Here is a 24,862-nt window from a genome sequence, read left to right as displayed (position 1 = left end):
GGCACTTTCCACGTGTGGGGGCTACATTTCCACACAATGGCACCACAATTTCTATAGATTTTAACTATATGAACGGCATATGTATATTATTAATGAGTCTCTTGGCCTCCTGGATCCGTCGTTGCACTCATCCTGTTTTTGAACACGTTCTTAACCCCGTCAGAACCAGGTAATGGACGAATCCAAGGTCTGTCAGCATCCCTCAAAAAACTCCCTATCCAGTAATCCCTAAGTGTCCATAGTCGCCTGCCCCATCTTTCTAATAGAGAACCGGAATGGGTAAAACTAATGTTAAATTCAGTTTGACACCCTCGAACTTCCCACTCCGCCTTCCTTTGGGTGCTCGCAGATATCGAACAGAATCTGGACGAAATTTAAATCTGAATATAGAAAAAATAAAATAAAATTATTTTTATTGAGAAGTACAATTCTCACAGTTGGCCAAAACGGAATGGAGACACATGTACGATGAAGTCAACAGACCAATGAATATAGAATTGTATAGAATATACTTACGTATTGTACATACGAGTAGATGAAGGAAAAAGAAAGTGAGTTAATTTCACTTACTCCCGTATGACTACATCCATAGAAGAACTAAAGAATATACTTGGATCCAAGGATTTGTGGGGTACTTTTGTTCTTGAATTTCATGAAACACAGCAGCATTGTGAATATATTATATATTGTGAATTATAGTTCTTGCGAGTGTGAATCAGCTGAAATGTTCAGATGCATTTCCGAATATAAGTGTATGGAATATAATATATATTTAAAAAGGGGAAATATACAAATATATTTAAAGACCTCTTAACCCTATCAAATGCAAAAGCCATATACTATTTTATATACTTTTTTTATATACTTTCTAAATAAAACAAATAAAATGCATTTCAATAGAGCCTTACTAATCGAAAAACTAAGACAGTCCGATAGCCAATTAAGTTTTCTTTGTTATTTGCCTAATTTTAAATATTGTACGATCAAAAATAAACAATATCTTCCAAAGAAATTATAGCCAGTCGAAAGTGCCAGCTATCTGGCATAAATGTAAATAAATATTTAAGAATATTTGCATACACCCATATGTAAATACAATATATGAATGAACATTGAACCCAGAAAAAAAAATCTCTGAGAATCGAATTGCACTTTGATTTTAAAATTTACTATAGGTATAGCAATATATTTGCACCGTGTGCGAAAATTGTAAAAAAAAAATGGGTTTTCACATACATTTTACCATTATTATTTGTTTTAAAGTGTTTTATATGTATATTAAATATGATATTGAAAAAACTTGTATGCAATCAAAGTGAATTCTATTTAATTTCACCAATTTCCAACAATAAACATTTAGAAAAATAGTAACGATTTGATTGATTTTGTATTTATTTTGAGATTTACGACGTTGCTTTTAAGCTACAGCTAAGTAATTCCAAAAATTGCTTGCAACTGCAATGTTCCATAAGTATACGTGTTATGGTTTCAGTTGTGTATAAACTATACTCATAGATGTTGCCGCGACCTCATACGATGTACGGGTATGATCGGTCCCACCGGTTCACTGCATTGTCTTCCACTTATGAGGGTGGGTCTGGGTGTTATTGTGTGTGTCTACTACTTAGTTGCTGCGTCAAATACTTGTTACATGTGTGCACGCACGCATCGCCATCGGCTAACATCGGTATGAAGTATTAATCATAGTGGATAATGGTTGTGCTTAGAACTATACATTTTTCGCTTATTCCTTCTCCGATCTATACAAAATGATGTACTCTTCGATTCTAGTTGGCATTTACTGGTGGTGGCAGGTGATGGGTGGCGCGAGTGGCGGAGCCTTTCAAAGCATCGAAATCAAACTTCAAATTGTGCTACAGAACGTTCTAATAAATCGTGGATAGATGATGCCAGTTATGCACTTAAAAAAAAACGCAAAATTTCCACTATGGAAAGCTACACAGCTATTTCCTATCTTTCCTGCTTATCATCTCAATCACATGTGTAATTAACTATAAACCTTCTGTTTAAAGAAGAACAAAAAATTTAAGAAATTTGTAAGAACGAGCAACTAATTTTCAGTGAAGCCGTGCGACTGGCTGGGTCTCTACAAAATATTCACACACACAAAATATAAGACGAATAATTTGTGGAGATTCAAATAAATCAACATATCGTATCCACGCACTAGCAATACTCTTTCTCTTTTCTAATTTCCAATCGGAACTTAGCCTAGGGAGGGGACGGCCGCCTGACTGCTGCTGCCTGCTTACCTAACTGACGGGGGAACTGGACGTATTCGATGGTTCTTAATAGAGGATATTGGATACGATACGATGCGATACGATACCTAATGCTGGCTACGTGGCTGCTGTGGCTCCGGGCTACGGGCTTACTAAATTTAAAACCACATTTTGGACTTATTCGATGGAAATGAGAAACAAAATATAATAAAATACAATACTAACTAATCTGCTGCATCCATGAATGCTGGATACAGGACATAATATATACAATATAAAAATAATGTCAGCTCCGTTCGAACAATGGGTGATGCACACAGTGCGCTGTGGGGCTACCCATCCTATCGTTATACCATATGGCAGATGCAGCCACCTGTGCAGCTGCTGGTGCTCCACAATGTTCTTCCCTCCCTGACTCACTTGGCCTCCGTCATCTGGGCGGCACTGTTACTGTCGTTACTGCGCCCGCACGAGTCAAAGAATTTGTTTTTGACCTCATCGATGGAGTAGTCCTGCTCGATGGCGGGGTAGCTGAACTTCTGCAAAGCAAACACATACAATGGAAGCCACTGATTCGACTAGCTTATATCATAGACTATCCAAGGGTGAACCTACGTTCTGGGTGATGTTTTGGCCCCGAAGCATCTGCCAGTTCTCCAGTGTGTGCGCGTATTGCAGATACTTTTCAAAGTCGTGCAGCGTCTCGTAGACATGACACAAGCCCAGATAGTCGTACTCCAGGCCGGAATACGCTAGCCCAAACAGGCGGAGACCTACACGAGAGGTGACAGGTGAGAGGCGAGATTTAGAGCTAGCAAGCAAGGAGGCTTCCAAAGATATTTACTTATATCGATGCTGCGCAGGTAGAGCTTTTCCGCCTCGCGGTACTTTTTCATTTGGTAGTTGTAGAGCGAGGCCAGGTGGCCAGTGGAGAGGCCCACCTCGTAGTCGAAGGGCCCCAACAGATCCGTCTTGATCTTGATGGCCTTCTGATGCATGCGCTCGGCCTCCTCGAAGCGGTTCATTGTCTGATAGAGTCGCCCCAGATTACCGTAGTGCTTGGCCGTCTGCACGTTCACCTCGCCAAATACCTCGAGGGAGAGAAACAATGCAAAGTTATGCAGCTCCTCGGACTGCAGCAGTAGATCCTCCTCATCTATGCCATCGGCCATTTTGTCCAAGGCAATCTCCTCCAGCAGCAGAGCCTTCACACGCTTCGCCGAGGCCAACATCAGGTGGTTGCTCGGCACCAGTTTCTTCATAATGCTCACCGCCTTGTCCACATGGTCCTGGGCACAGCTAAATTCGCCGGTGCTGTACTCATGCACGTAGTACGCATACGACAGATCCTCGTGGGCAATGGCCACATGGAAGTTCATGTTGCCAAATATGCCACGACGCACGCCCAGTGCCTCCTTATAGACGTTCACCGACTGGAACACCGAGTCCACGTTGAGCAAGAAGAAGCCATAGTCCAGAAGTGTGTCCCCGTACTTTTGATGCCTGCGGCCAAAGTGTTCCCTAGAACGGAGCAGGATGAGCAGTTTGCAATGAGACGGAGAGGGAGGGGGCGAATATCTATATATATATAGCTTACCGAGCGCGTCGCACAGCCTGGCAGATTAGCAGATTGGCCCGGGCAAAGTCTCGCTTAACCACACACGCCTTGGCCGCCTGCCTCAGGACATCGATGGCGATGCTGAGGGTAAATAATAAATGAAACATTCAACAATAACAATCAAGATTCAAGAGTCAGAGGGAGAGGGGTAGGTAGTGGTAGTGGTAGGGGCAGAAGTAGAGGTAGATTGGCAGACCCACCGCGGTGTGGCCGAGTGTTTGAGACGACGCATGGCATGCAGGCTCCACATGTGGCTGTTGTTGTACTCGTTCCGGGCAAAGAACATTGCCGATATCTGTGTGTAGGTTATGGCCACCAGGTCCGCTGGCACCCGATCGTTAATTGAGCTCTTCAGCTCCATGAGGTCGTTGTAGGTGCGCTGGGCCAGCTTGAAGTTACAGTGTGCCGACTCCGCATAGAGGAGGCTGCAGAAAAAAAAAAAACAAAAATACATCATATACTAAGGATTGGCTAGGGATATCAAGGGTATTCCCTACCGCTGCAGGCAGTCGAGGCGCATAACCAGCCAGTACTTGTGGGGCGGCAGACGCTTCAGTCTTTCGTTGAGGCACGTCAGCACAGAGATGCTCTCCTGCATCCAACCGGCCTCGGAGAGGAATGAACCGAGACGAAGGCCCAGGTCAATCGCCTGCAGCTCTTCCCCGTTCAGTTCCTCTAGGTCGTCATCAGCTGCATCCGGCATTGCAGATCCTGGCTGATCCATGGCAGTAGTAATCACACTGAGTTCTAGTTCATGGTTGGGGCTCATCGTTTGGCTGGCCATGGACCTGCCACTGGCACTGTTGCTGGTGCTGGCCACATCCTCGTCGGGTATCTGCAGCTGGCTGTACTCCTGCACCAGCTTCTTGGCCCGCTCATCCAGACTGTCCTGCGACTGTTCCTGCTCCTCGACGTCTTCTCTCCGTTGCTGCTCGTCTGCCTCATCACCATCATCCCCATCTTGCGTCTGTTTTGTATTGTAGCGACCCACATAGGCCTCGCTAAGCCGGCTCGATAGCATCTTTTTGCTGGCCATCAGGGCGGCCAGAATGCCCAGCAGTTTGCTGCGTGCTGGTGAGTGCCGTACGAGTCGCGCGAACACCTCCAGGCGGGAGAGCTCCTCCAGCAGGGTGTCCTGTAAAGAATCCTGCTGCGACATCTGTCACGGTCAAAACAGGACAAAAAGGAATAAGCTGAAATTAATGCCGAAGCTCTCATCTCAAAACAAGACAAAACAAGGCAATCTCCGGACAATGGATTTGCGCTTAGCCATTATCAGCAAGTTCAATGGCTCTTCGGGCAACAGCTGTTCGGCTGCAAGGCCTGTCCCATCGTCACCATCACCATTGTCATCTACCCGCGCACCCATTCGCTAGAGCGGGGCAGGACAATCAAGGGGACAACCCCCCCTCCTGTCCGTTCCTGCTCCCTGCCTGATTGTAGCTATTTTTAGACGCTTGTCGCAGCTTCTGTTTATAATTTATACTGTAATTGCCAGCTTATTATGACAAGATTTCGCTCTCCATCTCCGATCTGTGTATGTGTGTGCCGTGCGTGTGCGTGTGCGTGTGTGGACGCACGAGCGCGCCATACTTCCCATTTCCGCGAAAGATCGTAAGTAGAGTACCAATATGCATCCATTTCATTCAAAGAAATGAGTTTATATATTAATAGGAAATCGAACAAGTGGCCACACAGTCCTGCCCAGCTGCAACTACATTAATAAAGAGAGTATCATGACACCACGGTATCAGTGCATACTAAATTAAACAAATTCTTAGTTGAAATTCGATCGATCAGCAGCTGTTTCGCGCACTGTTTATAGTGCGCCACCCCCCAAGGAACGATCTTACATTGAGAATCGTGCTCCCTCATGAGATCGTTTAATCCTATCCATAATAAGCGCAAAATCATAATCATCTAATCAATTTGGCCAGCGTCTACGTCACTACGCTCAAGCATCGCCCCCAAAGCGGAAAGGCAAACACATAAGTATGCGAATGATATGTACACACGGCTGGTAATCGGGAAGATGCAAAAACAGTGGGGGACCAGTGGCGAAATACCCACCGAGATCTGGGCGGCCAGATAAGGGAGGCGCTCGGCGTGGGTGCTTTAGCCCGCCCCAAGATAACGATCGAGCCGCGGATTGGCTTGAAACCAACCTGCCTGCCCGTCTGTCAGTCTGTCTGACTCGGTGTTGCATGCAACAGTTGCGTTGCTGATTGGCTTGTCACTCACCATTTCGTAGACATCGATAAGTAAATTGCGCGGCAGCTCTGGCAGCCGGCTAATCCGATCCAGTGCTCTCACCGTGTTCCCGTCCAGGCTGCAGATCGATGCCTTCAGGGACAGGTCGTAGAGGGACTTGGGACTGTTGTTGTTGGCGTGGGCCGACGCGATGATGTTCATCAGTTGATTGTTGTTGGCCATTGCGATGCGATGATGATGATCCTTGGCGGTTGCTACCTGTCTCGGGCTCGGGCTGGGGCTGGGTTGGGCTACGGCGGGCGACTCTTGGCGACACTGCTTCGCTCTCGGTGGTCTCGCTGGTGCTTGTGGATCGGGGGCGGGATAGCACTCGGGTGCACTCTGCAACAAGTATTAAATTAGACTACACGCAAATTCGGTGAGGGGATGGAGACTAATTGGGGGACACAGCACACGTGCCCAACGCCAGACGGCAGCAAACAAAACAAAAACAGTTGTGTGGCAGGGGGAAAATCTTTCTCTTGTCTACGAGCAGTGCGAAATTTGACAATCTCTCTGAGGGGCTTCGGCAGCTCCGTTTACTTGAATTCACTTTCTTTCGAGACGTTCTCTGGTTTTCCTTTCTTTCAAATCAGTGCTGCTGCTTCTGCCGCGGCCACCACCGCCGTCTCTGCCGTCGCGTTTCAGCTGCTGTTTCGTTTCTGGTGCTGCGAGTAGTGGAGTGCCTCTTTGTTTTGCCAACTGGAGGGGCTCGCTCTGGCTGCCATTTGTCTTGGGGCTCACTTACACAGATTCGAATGCATCCAAGTTGCTCTCTCACGTGCACTGCGGGCCACTCTGGAAGAACTACGCTGTTTTTCTGGCCGTGAAAACCAGTGTTTTCGAATTAGTCGAAGCACTCGAATTATTTTTTCTCTTTTTAGTATTCGATCACGGATTTCTCGATAAAATATCCCCTCACTGTCAGAAATATACCGAAATATACTGATTAATTATTTGTATTATTATTCCATACAATTCCTGGAATTTGATATTCGGTTGCGTATCACTAGCTAGCTAGAGCTTTCAGCACTGAATACATGATTATGTCCGATTGATGAATGATTGGTTTAGTTTAAATACTCCTTTTTATTTGATTGCTTACAAAAAAAGGTTTTAACAAGAAATGTCAAAAAATCCGTTATCCACTTTTCGACATGAATTTTTTTTACATTTTTTAAAAATTGATATTTTGATGGTAAACGTTCAGGAAATCGATGCTAGTCACGAATTAGTGTTTGATATGGCCCGGGATATGGTTCCAAATAGCATTTCTACACGATTTATACATTCGTGTATTCTTCACGTCTTAAAAAATACTGGAAAAAACTTCAAAATACTAAAAATAGGTATATAAATATGCAAGGCAGGTGTGTGAGCTAGACATGTTGTCTAATCTGGCAAGCAAATCGGATTTATTGATCAAATATACCGTCCGTTCCTCAGAAATATAGCGAAATATACCGTTTAGTTTTAAATATATACCGTAAATATACCGATGAAGAAACGAACGTAGCCCACACAACCCCCTCTATTTAAACGGGCGAACAGCTTGAGTTATGCCGCGAAAAATAATACTGTTTTTAAATTCCACTTGTATATTCTGTTTACTTTGAAAAAATGCCGACTAACTAACATATTTTCTACATATCATACTGTATGGTTAGTGGTGACATCAACCACAGATTTATGTAGTGCTGAAAAGCGCAAAGTTTTCTCTGCTGTCTGGCTGCCTGTTTCCATTTCACTCGCACTTGCAGAGTTCCGGCACTGCGACAGCAACAACACCTGACCGAGGATGTAAACAACTCACTTTTTAAATATCCGACAAGGACGATAGATGCAAGAATAATTTAGCACTTAATCGCTGCTACCCCTGCTTGCCCAAAAAAGAAAGCGGCGGAACATGAGTCAATACATCCACCAATACTCCAAACAGCAGCCGCAACACCGCCGTGGCACCACCACTGCCACCTCCATCGGTTTGCTCTAGTGGATTATTGGTAAAATATTACGACGAAAATAGGGACTTAAGTAACTTATTTATTTTCTATTCACTGTAGGTACAGATTTACTTATGTAAATATCGGCTTCGCAGGAAGGTGCAATGACACGATGTGCGAAAGTCAAGCTTCGGCAAACGGATCGAAGCATCGGCATTGCTACAAGAAAAAGCCATGGAAATTTTCGGAGTGAAGGTGCCTGTAATGCTGATCGGGGACTCGGCATTTAGGTTCTCTAAAAGGCTAATAAAGCCATACACATTTGCCACAGTCGCAATTACAACCTTTCCGCAGCTAGGTAGGCGGGTTGTGGAAAATGCGTTTGGGCATTTGAAAGATAGATCTAGAATAATCGGAAAAGGCCTGATTGATTCCTCGATCTATCATATTATAATTTGTATATCTAAGAATAGTAAATTATGTGTAGTCAGAGCGCACGCTGCAACCTTAGGAAGCAGCTTTGGTTATTGCTAGGGTAGAAGGTCCTCTGGACAGACTGCGTGTCGGTGGGACTGTAGCCGGTGAAGAAGTGAGCTTGGTGCGCTTGGGCAAGGTGGCGGCGCGCAAATAGGGATTGTCTATGTTCGGATTCTCAAGTATGGCCTTGTTGGTTGTGGAGTTGGGCTTGATCTCAAGCTCCTGCTTGTCCTCCTTAGATTTATCTCCCTCGAGATCTTCGTTGTCGCTGTCACCCTCATCGCCATCCTCTAAAACAGGATATTAATGAATATTACGGTCTCTATACTAGTAGTGTCACTGGGCTGATGTGTACCTTTGCTAGGCGCATCTTCTGTTCGATTTGCCACCAAGTAGTGATACTCCAGTTCCTCGAAATCAAAGACCTGATCTGTGGGATTCAGGGCTGCGTAATAAGGCGGCAACGAGGGATTGCACGCAATTACTGTGGAAGTAAAGGAAGCCAAAGGATGAAAATGTAATTGCTTGAATTTTGAACGAATAGAATAGCACTACTCACATGGAAACATATTGTCTTCAGTGGGAAACAGATTATTCGTTTCAGTTGTCTTGCACAAGAACTTGGTCAGGGCCTTCTCAATGTCACGCTTTTGGCAGGCGGCCTTTTCCCGAATCGCCTCGTACTCCGTCACCGGCTGCTTGTGCGTCGGTGTCCGTATGTAGGCATGCGGATCTGGCATGGGTGGAAAGTAGCTAGGGACATAGGGCGGATGCGATGCCTTGGTGCCGGCCTGTAGAAGGCTCAGTGTGCGCTGTTGTGTCTGCTGTGGCGGCAGTTGAATTGGCGCATGCTGTTCACGGCGAAGGTAACTCTCCAGACTGCCTATGTTCTGGCCCATGTTGATGAGTGCCATGCTCACATCGCCCACCGTTGCCATAGTGCGCCCACTGAGCTCGCAGTAGTTGTGCGCCGAGTTTCCCAACTCCGAAATAACTGCAAACAACAATTATATTAATATGCGGTTGGGCATTTTTCCAGTTCGCGTCCACTTACACGCCTGCAGCATTTCCGTGAGCGTCTCCAGGCACTGTGCACTGCATTGGCCGGCCCCCTTGTCCAGCAGGAGCTGCGAGATGACCTTGCCGAGCAGGCGGCGGTAAACGTCGACGTTGGGCGTGGATACCGATTCGATTTTGTCCATTGCTTAAAATTATTTCACTTTTATTTGCTCACTTTTGAATATCCCAAACACTTTGATCTGCAGCGTCAGCTGTTCCCTATAGTATTGCACAGTGTGCTAAAAAGCGCAATGAAAATACCACATTTAGGTATTTATTTGTTCGCACTTAGGTGCTTATCGACACATTGTGATTTGATATATGGTGGGCATTTTTAAGCATATTTATGTCTCGTATGACAACGACCGAGACTATCCAGGAAGCCCTAGCCTCGTACACAATATAAATATGCATGTATCTTGTTCTAATGCACATATATATATTAGTTCTAGATACTAGAAGAATTCTGAAAACTTTCCACTGACTCATACTAACGAGTCAGAAATGTCGAAATTCAATTGTTCACTATTATGTTATTATGAGAAAGAAATATTTCAGATAAATGGTTAGCATAGATACACCATGTTCAAAAAAACCCGCCATATTTCAAATCACAAAATGCCGTTAAGCACCTAGTAGGACCATATACATACCAAATTTTTTTTATTCTCACTGGGCACACATTTCAGTGGCAGTGCAACTCTGCGTGAAACAGCTGACCGATAAAATCTCAGCGGGCGGAGTGTGGTGTGAGGTGGTAAGGTGCTTTGCTTTTGTTTAACAACCGACACCCGTAAATGCTCCGCGGCGTATACAAAACGAATCGGCAAAGTGAGATCGAGAGCTGTTCTATTAAATGATATTTGACAGGCTCCGGCCTTTGGAACGCGTTCATCAGGTAGGTCTCTGTGGGCAGAAGAGGTCCCATAATTCAGAAAAGTCCCAGAAGTCATACAAAATCCAAGAATAGAGAGCCAGGGCAGCGAGAATATTAATTATGTACATACAGCGCTCTCTGCATGTGTGTTCGGTTCGTGTTTGTGTGATGCTGTGTTGACTAATCGGAATGTTGGTAGGGGAGAAAACGCCGGGAAGGGGAATAGGAATTCCCCTATGGAGCATTTCATAATTTTAATTGGCTTCTTGGTCTTTGGTTAAACAAAGTGGTCCGGCAAGAGCAGAGCCCAGCTGCTGTCCTTCAGCGGAGCAATTCCCTCCCTCCTCACTTCTTTGTTGGCATTGCGCGCGCGCGCCAAAGTGCAGATTGGCCAAAAAACCCACACACTGGTTGTGGCCCCGCGCGTCTTTGTCTGCTTCTGGTTCTACTCTTTCGTCTGTCTGCAGAAGGGAGGGGGTCTGGTCTCCTCTTGCAAGGTGGCAGTATGCCGAAGTTTTGCTAAGATGACTCAAGGCAAGCGCCAGCTGCACTGACGCCATTTGAATCTCGAGGTCTACAGCCAGTATCTAATTCATCGGTGCATATCTTATCAGAAATTAAATAAACACTCGTTAATTCAATTCAAACGAAGCCCTTTAAAATGAGTCGCGATAAGGAGTCATCTTTGATGCGACCGGACGGATAGTATTTGTTGTCAGTGTATCTTCTTACTCTGTTTTGCAAGTGCGCACTCGATCGCACTTTGCCTGTGTGGGTGAGTGTGTGTGTGTGCGTTTCGTCAAAAGAGAAACTCTTTCATCGTTTAATGGGCCGAGAGACTTTGGCCAGGCCCTGGCCCTGGAAAAAGAGACATCAATAATGGACGACCTACAAAAGAATGCTCCGGCTACGGCAATGGCAAGAGCGGAAGCGGCTGGAAGCTACTGAACAACGAGATAATGAATCACTTATCGTGGGGGAATCGCCAGCAGCAGAAAATGAAGCCCAATCGCATTGATTGTATAAATATTTGACACAAACCTATGACTAACATTTCATATTGGGATTTCACTTGGATTTCCTTTGGGATTTTCACACCCCCTACAGAAGAAACAAACGGAGGAGCAGCGGGAGCAGAGGAAGGAGATCAGATCGGACAGAACAGAAGAACAGCAGCATGAACAAGGTCGGCAAGCACATCCAAAGCGGCATCTCGTCGCTCGGCGGTGGCAGTCCTGTGGCCCTCTCAACAGCAACTCTACTTGGCTCCCCGGTTGATAGTGAAACTGGCGTGGCTGGACCGGGGGCCGGCAATGCAACGAATGTGTTCAACTCGATCATGAGCTTCCTGCCAGACAATCGGCCCATCACCTCGCTGCACATTGTTCAGGACTTTGAGCGGTGAGTGGCGTGACGAGTGTAATCGAATGGGAACATATGGGAAACTATTTCTTTGCTTTGTTTTGCCCTGCAGCTGCCCAAAGAACTTCAGTGCCATTCATCGCACTTACGACCAGGATGCAGACGCAGATCTATGGCGCGACTATAGCATTTTCGGGCGCCAGAATACCCGCTATCTGTGCCTCTCCAAGTCCGAGGGACTGCCCGACTATGTGGTGGAGACACTCCAGTAAGTTCACGCACTCATCCCAAGCTCCCACGCGTGTTTAAACGCCTCACGCTTTCCTTGTAGAGTCATTGCCGATAAGACCACTCCGCCGAAGGAGTACTCGCTGCTCTCGCGCACAGCCGACAGCGATCAGAAGGCCTGGCGAAAGCGACAGATCGCCTACAAGCTGTCGAAGCGAGGCTCAGTGACCCAAGCGGTGACCGATATCATTGTCTGCTCCAAGCTAAAGGTGGCCCCCGATGGCTTCAAGTTAGCCGGCGACATCAACGGAGTGCTTATCTGCTACAAAACGGGCGCCATTCCCGTGCGCCTTCCGCCGCCAGTCCCAGCTGGAGCTGCAGCTGCGACCGCTGGCGGCGGCACCTGTGAGGTGGAGCAGGCCTTGAACCGCCTCAATTTGCAGGGACAACGACACTCGCGCGGACCCGTGAGTGTTCCCTACATTTCGTTTGAACTGAAATTTCTATTTTGATTTTTGACATCCTCTTCCAACTCTATATCAGCTGCCGCAGCCGCCAACAGCAGAGCACCATGACTATGAGGAGATTCAGGCCAATTATCAAATCAATTCTCCACAGCGCCCGGCCCCACCACGTCCAGCGGGCTCCAGTGCCGTTGTCGGCGGAGAAGGGCGTGCAGCCTATGGCGGAACAGGAACTCTAGGAACCTATACCGAACTGGAAGGGGTTCCCTTTGTGATGGATGTTAGGCTGCAGCGGAATCAGCCAGGAACTGATGTGAGTGATGCGATTGCCCCTCTCTCTCTTTATCTCTCTCTTTCTTATGTGTCCTTTTTTTCTTTATAGCTACCCATACTGCCAGAGCTATCAACGCTGCTAAGATCCTTGGACTATGACTTTCAACTGGAACGTCAGGTCCTGTGCACCATGAAGTCTTCGGCCTCGAAGAATCCATTCTTCAAGTAGAAATATCGATAATAAATTCAATCACAAATTTCAACATTTAGACCGTAAGCTCTCGTAGCCGTAACAGATCTAAAGCTGAAGCAGAAGCAGCCGCCGCCATAGACGACTCCCTAGAAATTATTTAGTTGCGATTTAGTTCAGTGGAAGAAGGACATGGAGGAGCCTGCCTCAGATAGGATAGGATCGATCGGTGTGTGTGTGTGCGCGTGCGTGTGTAATAAGTATTCCTGTGCCTTCGATGTGTACCCATGCCACAATGTATCCCATACACCCCTAGTATTCCCCTCAGTTATAGTCGATGTGAAAGCGAAAGTGGAACCCGTTTGGCAGCCTACCCACAGATGAGAAGTGAAAGCAAAGAAAATAAAACCCAATATATTTACATCATTCATCATACAATTGCATCCGGCATGGATGCATCATACTTAATCCCCAGAAATGTGATCAGAAGAGCAAGCGAATGATGTTTTTTGTGTAATAATTTTAAAGGCATTATGCATAACATATACATAAATATATATATACTATATATTACCTTACCCCATGGTACAACCCTATCAATTATGTATGTATTCGAAGGAGAAGGTGCTCTTCCGTGTCTGAAAATTAATGTTAAAGTTTGAAACAAGTCTAGGAAACGCCGATGGCCATGTGCAACCCAATTGATGTATAATTCTAATCGTATTATGTATAACGATGCGCATACACATACACATATATCAAATATATATACACATAGAACATATACATACATTTATAGACCAGTTGGTCTCGAAACAAACATAGATTACATAAATGGTAGCCTCTAGAGATGATTAGACTGTAATTGTGAGATCCTAGATTCTTCCCAGCCCTTCCACCAGTCACCTGCCAGCCAGTCCCGTACCATGATCTACCACCTAACACACAAAACACAACACTCCACCCGCAATGTTATTATAAAACAGTTCAAATAAAAACCATACGTATATACACCCATTAAACGAATTTGTGAAGCTCATTTGAGCTAGGATATATGGCTCACGCTCTCATTCTCTTCGTTCCGACTTCCAGTTAAAGGAACTATGATGTGATCCGATGGCCAGAGCTCACGCCCTCATGCTCTTCGGTAGACGAATGGCTCTTATCGTTGCCGTGTACTCTCCAGCCAAAGACAGGTATAGACAGCCTCTAAGGTTCGAAGGTTTGTAAATCTAATTTATTAACGTACGTATGTATATTAACAAAAATATCAAATACGAAAAGCGTATATCAAAAAACAAAAATATCCATAGTAGGTGTATCATGCATGCCTGTATACATATGTTTGTAGAGTACGTTTTATGGTATGGTTATACATATGTACATATGTACTTCCTAGAAATAATGTCATTCGCTATATACAGTGGTTCTCTCTCTCTCTCTCTTGCGATTGGAGCTCTCAGAACGGATCGGTCATCAGAACATATTATGGAATAGTAAATCCGGTTGTGATAGCGTCTTCTTCAAGTTTCGCATACTCAGGCGATGCAGGCGTCGGTCGGCGGTGCATCTGTAGGATTGTAGGTTGGGGGATCAGGGATCAAGGATCGAGGGTGCAGGTACAGTGGGTTCAGGTTCAGGTTTGGATTCGGATTGTAGGAGGATTCGGAGATTAGCATAACATTCGACACAACGAGACATTCAAGTGGTTGGGGGATGGTTGGGCAGACAAGCAGCTAGAGGCGTAGGCGGACGGGGATGTACTGCGTACTGCGTACTGCGGTGCGGTGCGGGGTGGGAGGCGGCGTGAAGACTGCGGCTAGGAACCAATATACACACCATCACCGAATCGGAAGGGGGCTGGCACCACCCTCAGTGGGGACATCACTTACTCGAATATGCGCGAGTGGTACTCGATCATCAGCTTGACGCAATCGGCCAGCGTCTCGCCCTCGCGCAGCAGCTGCTGGATGTCCTGCATGTGCACGCCCTGCGGCACCGTGTGGAATATGGATGGTGTCACCGAAATGGAAAGCGTCTCGGCGCTGATCTGCTGCAGCGGCACCTTGGTTAGCCTGGGGAGGGAGACGGAGAGCTAAGAGAGTGCCCAGAAGAGGCGGCGTCGCTGCCGCTCCACTTACCGATTAAAGTGGCCAAATATGTAGTCCATGGTATCGCGATTGATCTCCGGCAGCGAGCGTATCAGTCTTTTCAATGTGTCCAGCTTGACGGCCAGTTCGGTGAGCACTGGAAGGGAAAGAGATTACTCCAGCTGCAGCTTTTGGCTATGCGGATATACGTACACCATTGATGTGCCGTGCCAATGAAGGTTTTGGCCTCGTTCACACTGACCAGCGGACTCTTGATCTCGCGCAGAAATAGCTTGAGCACCCCGGTGAGGGTGTGTATGTCGACATCCGTCTGCGACAGGGCCTCGTAGTCGTTGGCATCGATGCTGAAGCGCAGCGTCTGGATTTTGTTGTAGTCGCCGCACTGCCGATATATACCCTCGATGGGCTGCGTGGAGCGGCGGTACTTCTGCTCGATGAGGTCACAGCAATCGACCACGATGCGGGGCACGGTGCGCTGCTGGTCGTGTTTCAGAACCATCTCCAGTTCCGTGTCGAAGCAGGGCTCGTCAAAGAAGATGCGCTGCTCGCGCAGCGTCTCCACGCTGGGCCTGCTCTTCCACCAGTTGGAGAGATTCATCCAGGCCACGAGACGCGAGGGTCTCACATTGCTCTTACCTGTCACTCCGCTTGGGCCGCCCCGTTGCTTCTCTCTGTCTCTGTTTCTGTCCTTGTCCTTCTCCTTCTCCTGCATCAGTTCGCCCAGCTGACGGGTCATCTCTACCAGCTTGGCCTCCAGCTCCTGGCTGTAGCTGGCCTGGGCCAGCAGGTCCTGCTCCAGGGTGTGCATGCGCTGCTTGAGGTCGTGCCAGCGCTTGGAGCAGCTGCTGCAGCACTCCCTGCTCGTGCTGCGCTTGGCTCTGCCACCGGCCATTGGGCTGCTGGCCGAGCTGGAGTTGGAGGAGCACACGTCCAGGCTGGTGTTGGACACCAGCACCGCCGTGCCGCTGCTGCCATTGCTATCCTCCAGGAAGAGGCGCGTCAAGTCTTTCGTGCTGCTGCTCTTGAGCAGGGCCAGCTTGTTGGGCCTGGATTTCAGCTCACGCACCCATCGAACGGCCTCCGGTCGTCCGGTCTCGATGCCCACCTGGTCCAGGGCGTTGCCCGAGCCTCCCACTGCACTGCTGTCCAGACGCAGCAGGGTAGCCGAGGTGGTGCTGTGTCCGCGCACATAGTACGGTGGCGGTCCACCGCCGGACGACGTGGAGGTCGTGGAGCGGTCACGAAAGCAGTTCATCAGAGTCTTCTCTCGTGGCTGTCGTCTCTCGTGGGCTGCAAAGCCGGCGGCACCGATTATGATGTGCGCCGAGTCCGGTGTGCCAGGCGTCACTGGCACTAGCACTGGCCCTGGCCGGCCATTGTTCGTCGTCGTCGCCTGCATCGTGGTCGTTCCTCTCTCTCTCCACAGATTCGACAGATCTCTAGACGTTTATCGGGCTTCGCCTTCGCTGCGACGCAGCTGCAGCCGCGACTGCACTCGGGCTTATCGCAAGTGCGGCAGCTGACCAGGCGGCAATCCCCCGCCCTCCCTGCTTGCCCCTACTTGGTGTGGGTGGGGTGGCAAGTGACGTCAGAGACAGAGCGCAATTGTGGTGCAAGAACTGTGGTGCGGTGCGGTGCTGTGCAGAAAGGAAAGAGACGACAACGATCGTGCGTATAATTAGTTTATGACTATTGAATGGAATGGAAGATAGCGCGCATATCGGCGGGGTGTTTCCACATCGGAGAGTGCTCACTGTAGCTGCCTGTAGCCTGTGCTCTTTAGCCTATCGCCTGTAGCCTGTACACTCACGACACCCACCTCCTTCCGCTTGCTTCTCAAGTACCTCTATCCGTTGGCTGTTCCTCCCGATCTGCGCCTCGCAGTTGTGTGTCGTATTACGCTGACGATCGCTGGCGGTCACGGATGGGTGGACAATTCTCAGGCAGCTCTAATTTCCGACTGACGGGGGCGAGCGAACAATTGGAATTCTCTTTTAAAAACTCTCTCTTATCGGTCCGGCCCGTCCCCTTGCCCACTTGCTGCCAGTTGGAGGCAGTTCTAGGGCGCGAATGATAAGATAAAGGCCGCGCCGAGAGTCGAGAGCTGTAGAGCCAAACAAATGCTAAAATATATACAAAATGCATATAAAAATAAAACTAGTTGCCGATAATCAGCTGAAAGGCTGCCACCACTTGGGGGCAGGGGGGATAGGGATCCACTTCCAACCCTTCCCTGTGGCCTGTTGGCTTCGCTTTGTTCCGTGAATGGGTCTGGGTCTGTGACTCTCGTAACAGCGACAGGAACCAGCCACTCGCCCCCGCCGGGCCACACAATCACACAATCAATCGCAAATGTATCCCCTCAAATTGGGGATTGGGTATGGATTCAATTGTCTCCTACAGTAGTCTATCTATGACGTTGACGATGGGATTGCTAGCATAGTTTTGGGATCAGGTAGAAGTACCGCTGTCCGACCATGCGACTTCATGTGCCCGCTGAGGCCGGCGTATTGGGCAAAGCCCTTGGTGCAGATCTTGCAGATGTATCGCTTCTGGGGATTGTGGATCTCCTTGTGCTGGCGCAGGTACTTGCAGCTGGTGAATGTCTTGTGGCAGATGTCGCACTCCTTGTCGCGCACATTCAGATGCCCCTTGATGTGATCGTTCAGTACGGACTGCTCGAAGAAGCTTTTGTCGCAGATGTGGCACTTGCCGCGTGGCCGCTGATCGTGCCGCCGCTTATGCCGCTCGAAGAACGACCTGGTGCTGAAGCGCTTCCCACAGATGTCGCAGCAGAAGGGCCTCTCTCCTGTGTGCGAGCGTCGGTGGACCTGCAGGTCCGAGGTGGTGGCGAACCGCTTGCCGCAATCCTCGCAGCCCAGCTGGTAGTCGTGCGTGTGCCGGCGCAGGTGGATCGTGCAGTTGCCGCTCCGCGAGAAGCCCCTGCCGCAGGTGGGGCACACGAACGGCAGGCTGCCGTCGTGCCCGGCCCGGTGGACTTTGTAGACGTCCACGCTGTTCAGCAGCTGCTCGCACAGATCACACTGGAAGGGGGCGACGTGTGGCTCGAGGAACCGCAGCTGCGCGTAGTAGCGGCAACGGGGAGTGAAGGCCACGCCGCCGCCACTCTCCCGCTCGCACTGTATGCGCCGCATCTTCTCCTGCTGGTAGGCGTTGCGCAGGTTTCGGGTATAGCGCTGCAGCAGCGAGGGATCCAGCGAGGGAATCTGTAGCTCGACGCGGCACAGCGCCAGCAACTTATCCTTGGCCGCGAGTCGCACGTGACGCAGGCGGCAGGACAGGTCCTGCATGTCCCAGGTGCCGCTGCACTGCCGGTAGAGGTCAATGAGCTTCAGGCATTGCTGATGGTTCAGTTGGGGCACGGGCCGGGCAGCCCCCAACATCTTGGGATGTCGCTTTCGGTGCAAACTCTTCGCCAGGAAGCCCAACCTATCGTAGTACCAATGTGGGGTCGTGGGCGATCCCTGGGCCATCTCCTGTTCCAGACGCTGTTTCTCACGCCGGTAGACAGCCTGCAGCCTCTTGGCGTGACCGGCCACCTCCTCGCCCGTAAACTGCAGAGCGAACTGGGAGTTCAACTGCTCTGCGATCATCGCGCAGGCTTCGCTGCGACGCTTGTAGTTGCGGTGGGCCAGCATCCCCAAGTCCCAGAGCAGGCGATGCTCCTCCAGCTGCCCAATGAAGGCCAGCATGATGGGGTGCTCCTGCATCCAGAAGAACGAGGTGTCCGTGCCTGTGATTGTTGTGTCTGTTGGCTGCAAAAAAAAATATTAGAGCCATGGACATGAAGGAGGCACGTAGCAAAGCTTACGTCTGTCGCCTCATTGCACGACTCCAGGAACTCCAGTGTGGTGCTTTGGCTATCGCTGCTTGGCCAGTCCAACACCGTCTCTGGCGCAAAGCATTCTACAGAAGCATCACCGGCAACAGGAAGAGGATCATCAGCATCAAACAGCGGATTTTCAGCATCAGGAAGAGGATCATCAACGAGCTGTTCTGCGTCCAGAGATTCTACTTTCACGGTAGCCAACGATGCATCTACGGCCTGCTTTTTGCTGACCCTACTACGCAGGGTTGATTCCCTGGCTGTCTGTGCCGACTCCTCATCATCAAAAATTTCCGCGTGCTTCGATGCCAGATGCGACTTAAAGTCTTTGAGTGTATTGGCCAGCTTCTCGTCCGGACAGTGGATGCACTGGAAGGCAAAGGCATTCGTCTGCCGCTTCTTCAGCAAAACTATCTCCCCACAGCGCTGATAAGGCGGCATTCTGTTCCAAAACGGTTGTTTTCTAGTTGGACGAGTTTGTTTACAATTTGCAGCCGCTGTGCAGGGTTGCCAGCCTGCGCCAAGCGACCAGTGTTGCAGGTCGTACTGCAGTCACCTCGTTCAGATTCAAAATATAGAATAGAACATTTTTATTGTGAATTATTACATAATTTCGTGGCAGAAGAATACAACTTTCGACTTAATTAATAGAAACAGAGTAAAATAGGGCGTTAACGTTAGAAGGCCACGTTCGAGGGACACTGACATAAATGCAAACTGATCGAGCTCATTGGTGTTTGCCCTTTTCAGTTATCCTAGGGCATCATGCGCAGGGCACCGTCGATGCGGATGACTTCGCCGTTGAGCAGGGGATTCTCGAAAATGGACTGCACCAGATGGGCATACTCGCTCGGCTCGCCGAGGCGCTGGGGGAAGGGAATGCTCTTGGCCAGGAAGGTGCGAACCTTCTCGGGCAGAGCCGCCAACATAGGTGTGTTGAACAGACCCGGGGCAATGGTGCAGATGCGAATGCCCTGGGTGCTGAGGTCGCGGGCAATGGGAAGGGTCATGCCCACCACAGCCGCCTTGGAGGCAGCGTAGGCAGCCTGCCCGATCTGGCCGTCGAAGGCAGCCACGGAAGCAGTGTTAACGATGACGCCGCGTTGGCCATCCTGGTTGGGCTCGTTGGCGCCCATCAGGCCAGCGGACAGGCGGATCACATTGAACGTGCCCACCGTGTTGATGTTGATCACACGCTGGAAGTCCTCCAGCCTGTGGGCCACATTCTTGTTGAAGTTGAAGGTCTTGACAGCCGTCGCAGTGCCGGCACAGTTAACGGTGAGATCCAGACGTCCAAACTTATCCTTGGCGATCTGCAGGGCAGCACTTACATCCTTCTCCGAGGTGACATCGACGGGCACAAATACCACCTTGTCGCCCAGCTCTTTGGCCACTTCGTTGCCTTTCGAGGACGGCAAATCGGCGAGCACCACGCTGGCTCCCTGCCTGGCCAGACGCTCGGCTGTAGCGCGACCCAGACCGGAGGCTCCACCAGTCACCAAAGTTACGGCGTTCTGCGGGCAGATGACAGAGATTTGTTATTGTATAACGCTTCGGAGAAACGAACATGCTAATCATTCAGGGTACAAGGTGCACATATGTATGCAGTTATACAGTTATTTGCCGATGACACGGGTTCAAATCCCCATTGGACTTTGCACCCGGCCAGTCTTGTCTTCATGCGATTGGGACTGGGTGCATCATAAATTACACACGAGCATACCTTGATCATTTTGATATTGTTTATTGGTTTAGAACGTTAATTAGTTACAGCGAACTTTGTGCAATGCTCAAAACAAGGCGAGAAACGTAAGTGAAAGCAGACAAGCCCCAAAGACACCGGTTGCTTCTTTATCAGTTTAACTTGGACCTATCGATTTATATATATATATATACTGTCCCTCCGACTCTCAGAAAAATATCACAATATACCGTCTCATTCTAAAAATATAACGTAAATATACTGACGATTTCAAGTTCTATTATACACATTTCTCGTTTTTGATATTCCGTCGAATGTTACTAGCTAGATAGAACCCTCAGCCCTGGGCACATAATTTTGTCCGATAAATGAATCAATTTTCTACTTGACAGGCTTGTTTTAAATACTTGTTTTCCTGCTACGACAATAGCTTAGTTTGTTTTTGCCTTCATTTTGGTGCCTTAACAACAATATAGCGTCTCGTATGATGCTTAGCCCACTTCACCCCCATGTATTTAAACAGTTCAAAGACTTGAGGTAAATGACGAAAAATATTACTGATTGTGAATTCTTCTTGTAGATCCATGCCATATTTTCTCTGAACTTAAAAAAAACACGATATCTTTCACCTGAACTACGCTAAAATGATTTAATTTTCATTATTTTCGGTAAAAAATTAAAAAACCCCCTTGTCTTAGAATGGGTTAATCGTTCTCCTTCAAGGATTGGAAACCATATTCCTCAATTATGATTTTGCGCCGAATATTATTATCTAGATATATCTCTCAGCGGATCCACAATGAAAATGCAAATTGCGAAAGCATGAATCAGCAAAAAGGCGATGGTCATAATATCAGTACCAGAGCTAGAACTTGAGCCAATGCCAGAGTCAGTGGTGTCCTAGTCCTAGTCCTAGTCCTTGTCCTAGACACAAAAGTTGCCCATGCACCACAACACATTTGCGAAGGATTTCACGACAGTTATGCTGCCTGGATAACCGTCGACTATTCATCCGTACATTATACTCAAGGAGCTGGTTGACAATCTGAGGCGCCACATGGTTTGTGCCATTCGGTTTCTAAGCACAATATTTGATGAGAGTCTGGAAATCCAAGGTGAGAGAGAGATAGATTGAGAGAGAGAGAGAGTCCCATATCCATGTCCTTTCGAGCTGGTTAACGTCCGAGTTTGTCTTTCTTCAAGCAGCTGAATCCTCGGCCATACCAATCTACTACCACTCCGACCTGAATGCCGTTTATCCCGAGGAGTGTTTGCTGCGAGGGCCCGGAGCTAGCGGCGGGTAACACCAAATATTGGGTTTGTGACGGGATTTATCCAAAGCATTCAATGCATTCGCGTAGTACATATGTACATACAAATGCCAAGCCACTGCACCGCGGCCAAAACGAAGTACAATACACAGCCACAACGAAATATCTAATTATGTATACACATATATTCATCCACCCACCGCATCCACCTGCTACCAGTGGATGTTTACTGTATGAAGAACCTTAACGCTTCCTCATACCGAAGTGTATTTTTGAGACTGCAATAAAATTAAGCGATGCGAGTATGTATTTATAATCTGATTGCGTTTCCGTTCGAACACCATAGAACGGAAGGAGGGCAGTGTACACTGTGCACTGTTTGAATTTAATTAGCCGCAAGATTACCAATCTTATCGAACTTATCGAAGCAAAGGGTAAACAAAGATGGGAGCAGCTTCCGATGCCGGAGGGCGAGCGAGGCCTCTTCGCTGGCCCTGTCGGTGGCATTAAGCTCAAAGCTCAGGCAGCGTTCGCTGAGCGCGGTGTGGTACATCCGAAGATACAGATACGATACAGACTCTGCGGATCTCTAGATAAAAGGGTAACACTCTTTATTGCCTTCGCGATAACTAAAGCTATACAGAAAGTGTCGTGTGTGTTTTTGTGTGTGTGCAAGTGGAAGTGAATGAGAGGAGTCTTCTTTTAAGCTATATATATTCTACATGAAATCAATATATAAATATGTATATATAAGTATATCTGTATGTTTGTTAATGTACAATCTGTCGGAGCCAAGAGGGGGAGGGATTCAGAAACATTGCAGCTGCAAGAGGACATCTCCTCGATTTTGCCCGATTGCCCGATGCATGGCCACCAGCTGGCACCAGCTCCAGGCCATGCCCCTGTCCTACAATTTTCCGTCCATCGAAGAGGAGGGGCCAAGTGGCGGCAGAATGCTCATGCGCTCTAACTGGTCGGCCAGAATGCGCTGCTCTTTGGTGAGGCGTAAGATCTCCTGCTTCTCCTCGACGGTGTGTCCCTTGCGCTTCGCCCGATACTGCAGCATTCGCTTGTAGCACTCGAGTATCTCAGTGTCAATCATGTCAAGCTTGCGCTTGAGCTCGATGCGCTTGATCTCGTCGCTGGCCGCCAGCCGGAGGCGCTTCAGCTCCTCGCTGTTGAATGTGGAGACGGTGCTGATTTCTGCCGTGACGCGCTTGATCTCGTGCAGCACATCGTCAGTGTCTTCGGGAGGAGCACAGTCGCTGGCATCCATCAGGCCGTTCTCCAGCAGTTCCTTCTTCAGGCGCTGCTCAATGCCTACGCCGTGCTTGAGCATGGAGAGGGGTCGAAAGTTGCCGATGGCTGCAGGAGCTCCCGAGTTTGCGGAGGATAGGTGCGAGTGGGAATGGGAGTGCGAGTGGGAGTTGTCGTTGCTGCTGCTTGTGGTGCTGTTGCTGTGCTCCCCCACAGCCGCCTGCTCGCTGGGCAGCGTCAGCAGGGACTCCTCCATAAGGGCTGTGACAAGGCGCTGGGTGAGGGGACCCGTGATGCTCTCCTCCACCATTCCGTCGCCCTTCTTCACCATGGCCGAGGCATTCTGCGATTTGACGCGTGATCCGCCTGGCTGCAAGGCCTTCATGTCCTCCAGCGCCCATACGGTGGAGTAGTGAGGCCCCAGAGTGGGAACAGGCGGCACTAGCGGGCCGCGATACTGCTCCAGGAGGTCATCGATCAAGCGTAGATCCTCATTGGTCACCGGCATGCAGTACGGCTCCACCGAGAGCCAGAACTTGTTCGGCATATCGTTCTTTGGCATCGCTAGTTTCGGCAGCTGCGGCAGCATGGGCAGAATCAGGTTCGACGACGGCAGAAAGTCCATGCTATCGTCTGTGTGCACGGCCATTGGACTGTTCTTCGAGTGCCTCGATGAGCCGGACGGGCCGAGGCCGCCCTTCAGAATGGTCATCGATGAGTGCTTCTTGCGCACGCCCGTCGGCTCGTCTCGCTTCCGCTTGGCCATACTCGACGAAACGCCCGATGGACTTCCCAACCCGCCGCTGGCGCCGCCTACTCCTATGCCCAGCATGGCGTTTAGCATGGCGTTGTTGCTGGTGCATGGCGGCGATCCAGGCACGCGATCGAATTTGCGACGATCGTTGCGCTTCTCATCCTTGTCCACACTGTCGTATTCGGCCTTGAGGACGCGCGCACGTAGAGCCACATTCGAGAGTAGCTGCTCCAGTTCGAGTTGCACTGCATCCAAATCTTCGGCCGACAAATGGTCATCGGAAGGTCTCTGTAGGGCTGCCGACATGGTGGGCAGCTTCTTTGGCATATCTCTGGTACGGATCAGGGGTATGATGACACCGCTGGGCGTGAGAAACACCTCCGACTCGGCTGCGGCAGCCGCAGATGCGCCCTTTCCGCTACCGCTGCCATTTACGGGCATCTTACCAGCCACGCCGCCAGATATGGCCATTCCAAAGGCACCGCCGATGTTTCCACCAGCAACTCCACTGCCGCCAACGGTTCCAGCTCCGCCACCACCGAAATGGGCCAGTTTCATGTTCTTAAAGGTTGTACTCATGGTCGTGTCAGTGCAGTAGCAGAAACTGCCTTGGTTTGCCTTCAAAAATTGTTTGTTTTGTTTTGTTTTGCGTGAAATGTGAAATTTCTGCCCGAGTCGTACTTTGTTTGCGTCAGTTAACAGAGCGTCTAGCAGTTTGCGTCTAACAGCACTGAGAGAGCAAGCGATATTTTACAGCATTACATGCCGATATTTCACCATTCATTTTTTTTAGCCTGCTAAGTAGGGGTTTTTTTTAATTTGTAATAGCAAGCTACGCTCTCTTCCGCGGTTGCTCTATCACTGTAAATAATATTTGTAGGACAGACAAAACCAGTTATAAGTAACATGTTTGTTTTAGTCGAAATGCGATATTTT

General features: G+C 48.9%; 7 protein-coding genes across 8 annotated transcripts; 1 reads left to right on the top strand and 6 right to left on the bottom strand.

The window, feature by feature from the left end:
- Positions 1 to 1,374: 1,374 nt before the first annotated feature.
- On the bottom strand, positions 1,375 to 6,968 carry LOC6599267 (amyloid protein-binding protein 2). The gene is made up of 8 exons (XM_026992468.1): positions 6,860 to 6,968; positions 6,103 to 6,453; positions 4,359 to 5,020; positions 4,062 to 4,286; positions 3,841 to 3,942; positions 3,088 to 3,764; positions 2,859 to 3,016; positions 1,375 to 2,782 (listed from the first exon to the last, which is right to left on the bottom strand). The coding sequence occupies exons 2-8, from the start codon at positions 6,292 to 6,294 to the stop codon at positions 2,660 to 2,662; spliced, it is 2,139 nt and encodes a 712-aa protein (XP_026848269.1). The 5' UTR covers positions 6,295 to 6,453; positions 6,860 to 6,968; the 3' UTR covers positions 1,375 to 2,659.
- Positions 6,969 to 8,134: 1,166 nt separating this feature from the next.
- Positions 8,135 to 9,792, bottom strand: LOC6599266 (transcription initiation factor TFIID subunit 8). Its single transcript, XM_002024225.2, has 4 exons — positions 9,586 to 9,792; positions 9,091 to 9,525; positions 8,887 to 9,015; positions 8,135 to 8,821 (listed from the first exon to the last, which is right to left on the bottom strand). The coding sequence occupies exons 1-4, from the start codon at positions 9,731 to 9,733 to the stop codon at positions 8,562 to 8,564; spliced, it is 972 nt and encodes a 323-aa protein (XP_002024261.1). The 5' UTR covers positions 9,734 to 9,792; the 3' UTR covers positions 8,135 to 8,561.
- Positions 9,793 to 10,531: 739 nt separating this feature from the next.
- LOC6599265 (multivesicular body subunit 12A) lies at positions 10,532 to 14,006 on the top strand. Its single transcript, XM_026992451.1, has 6 exons — positions 10,532 to 11,242; positions 11,575 to 11,868; positions 11,942 to 12,097; positions 12,161 to 12,524; positions 12,601 to 12,834; positions 12,904 to 14,006. The coding sequence occupies exons 2-6, from the start codon at positions 11,645 to 11,647 to the stop codon at positions 13,021 to 13,023; spliced, it is 1,098 nt and encodes a 365-aa protein (XP_026848252.1). The 5' UTR covers positions 10,532 to 11,242; positions 11,575 to 11,644; the 3' UTR covers positions 13,024 to 14,006.
- Positions 14,007 to 14,194: 188 nt separating this feature from the next.
- LOC6599264 (rho GTPase-activating protein 15) lies at positions 14,195 to 17,007 on the bottom strand. 2 transcript variants are annotated; one of them, XM_002024223.2, is made up of 5 exons: positions 16,940 to 17,007; positions 15,288 to 16,732; positions 15,126 to 15,231; positions 14,877 to 15,059; positions 14,195 to 14,554 (listed from the first exon to the last, which is right to left on the bottom strand). In XM_002024223.2, the coding sequence occupies exons 2-5, from the start codon at positions 16,492 to 16,494 to the stop codon at positions 14,461 to 14,463; spliced, it is 1,590 nt and encodes a 529-aa protein (XP_002024259.2). In that variant the 5' UTR covers positions 16,495 to 16,732; positions 16,940 to 17,007; the 3' UTR covers positions 14,195 to 14,460. The 2 variants fall into 2 exon arrangements, with proteins under 2 accessions (XP_002024259.2, XP_026848291.1); XM_026992490.1 differs by having other exon boundaries at positions 16,915 to 16,981.
- A 195-nt stretch (positions 17,008 to 17,202) lies between these two features.
- LOC6599263 (zinc finger protein 583) lies at positions 17,203 to 19,441 on the bottom strand. Its single transcript, XM_026992510.1, has 2 exons — positions 18,928 to 19,441; positions 17,203 to 18,871 (listed from the first exon to the last, which is right to left on the bottom strand). The coding sequence occupies exons 1-2, from the start codon at positions 19,381 to 19,383 to the stop codon at positions 17,507 to 17,509; spliced, it is 1,821 nt and encodes a 606-aa protein (XP_026848311.1). The 5' UTR covers positions 19,384 to 19,441; the 3' UTR covers positions 17,203 to 17,506.
- A 67-nt stretch (positions 19,442 to 19,508) lies between these two features.
- On the bottom strand, positions 19,509 to 20,752 carry LOC6599292 (3-hydroxyacyl-CoA dehydrogenase type-2). The gene is made up of 2 exons (XM_002024221.2): positions 20,666 to 20,752; positions 19,509 to 20,456 (listed from the first exon to the last, which is right to left on the bottom strand). Exons 1-2 carry the CDS (start codon positions 20,672 to 20,674, stop codon positions 19,698 to 19,700), a joined length of 768 nt encoding a protein of 255 aa, XP_002024257.1. The 5' UTR covers positions 20,675 to 20,752; the 3' UTR covers positions 19,509 to 19,697.
- A 1,749-nt stretch (positions 20,753 to 22,501) lies between these two features.
- On the bottom strand, positions 22,502 to 24,604 carry LOC6599290 (transcriptional adapter 3). The gene has a single exon (XM_002024219.2). The coding sequence runs from the start codon at positions 24,503 to 24,505 to the stop codon at positions 22,823 to 22,825; it is 1,683 nt and encodes a 560-aa protein (XP_002024255.2). The 5' UTR covers positions 24,506 to 24,604; the 3' UTR covers positions 22,502 to 22,822.
- Positions 24,605 to 24,862: the final 258 nt, after the last annotated feature.

The sequence above is a fragment of the Drosophila persimilis genome, unplaced genomic scaffold, assembly GCF_003286085.1.
Source record: "Drosophila persimilis strain 14011-0111.01,24,50 unplaced genomic scaffold, DperRS2 tig00000735-arrow-arrow-pilon, whole genome shotgun sequence".
Lineage (NCBI taxonomy): Eukaryota > Metazoa > Arthropoda > Insecta > Diptera > Drosophilidae > Drosophila > Drosophila persimilis.
This window is presented reverse-complemented; position numbering and strand designations above follow the sequence as displayed.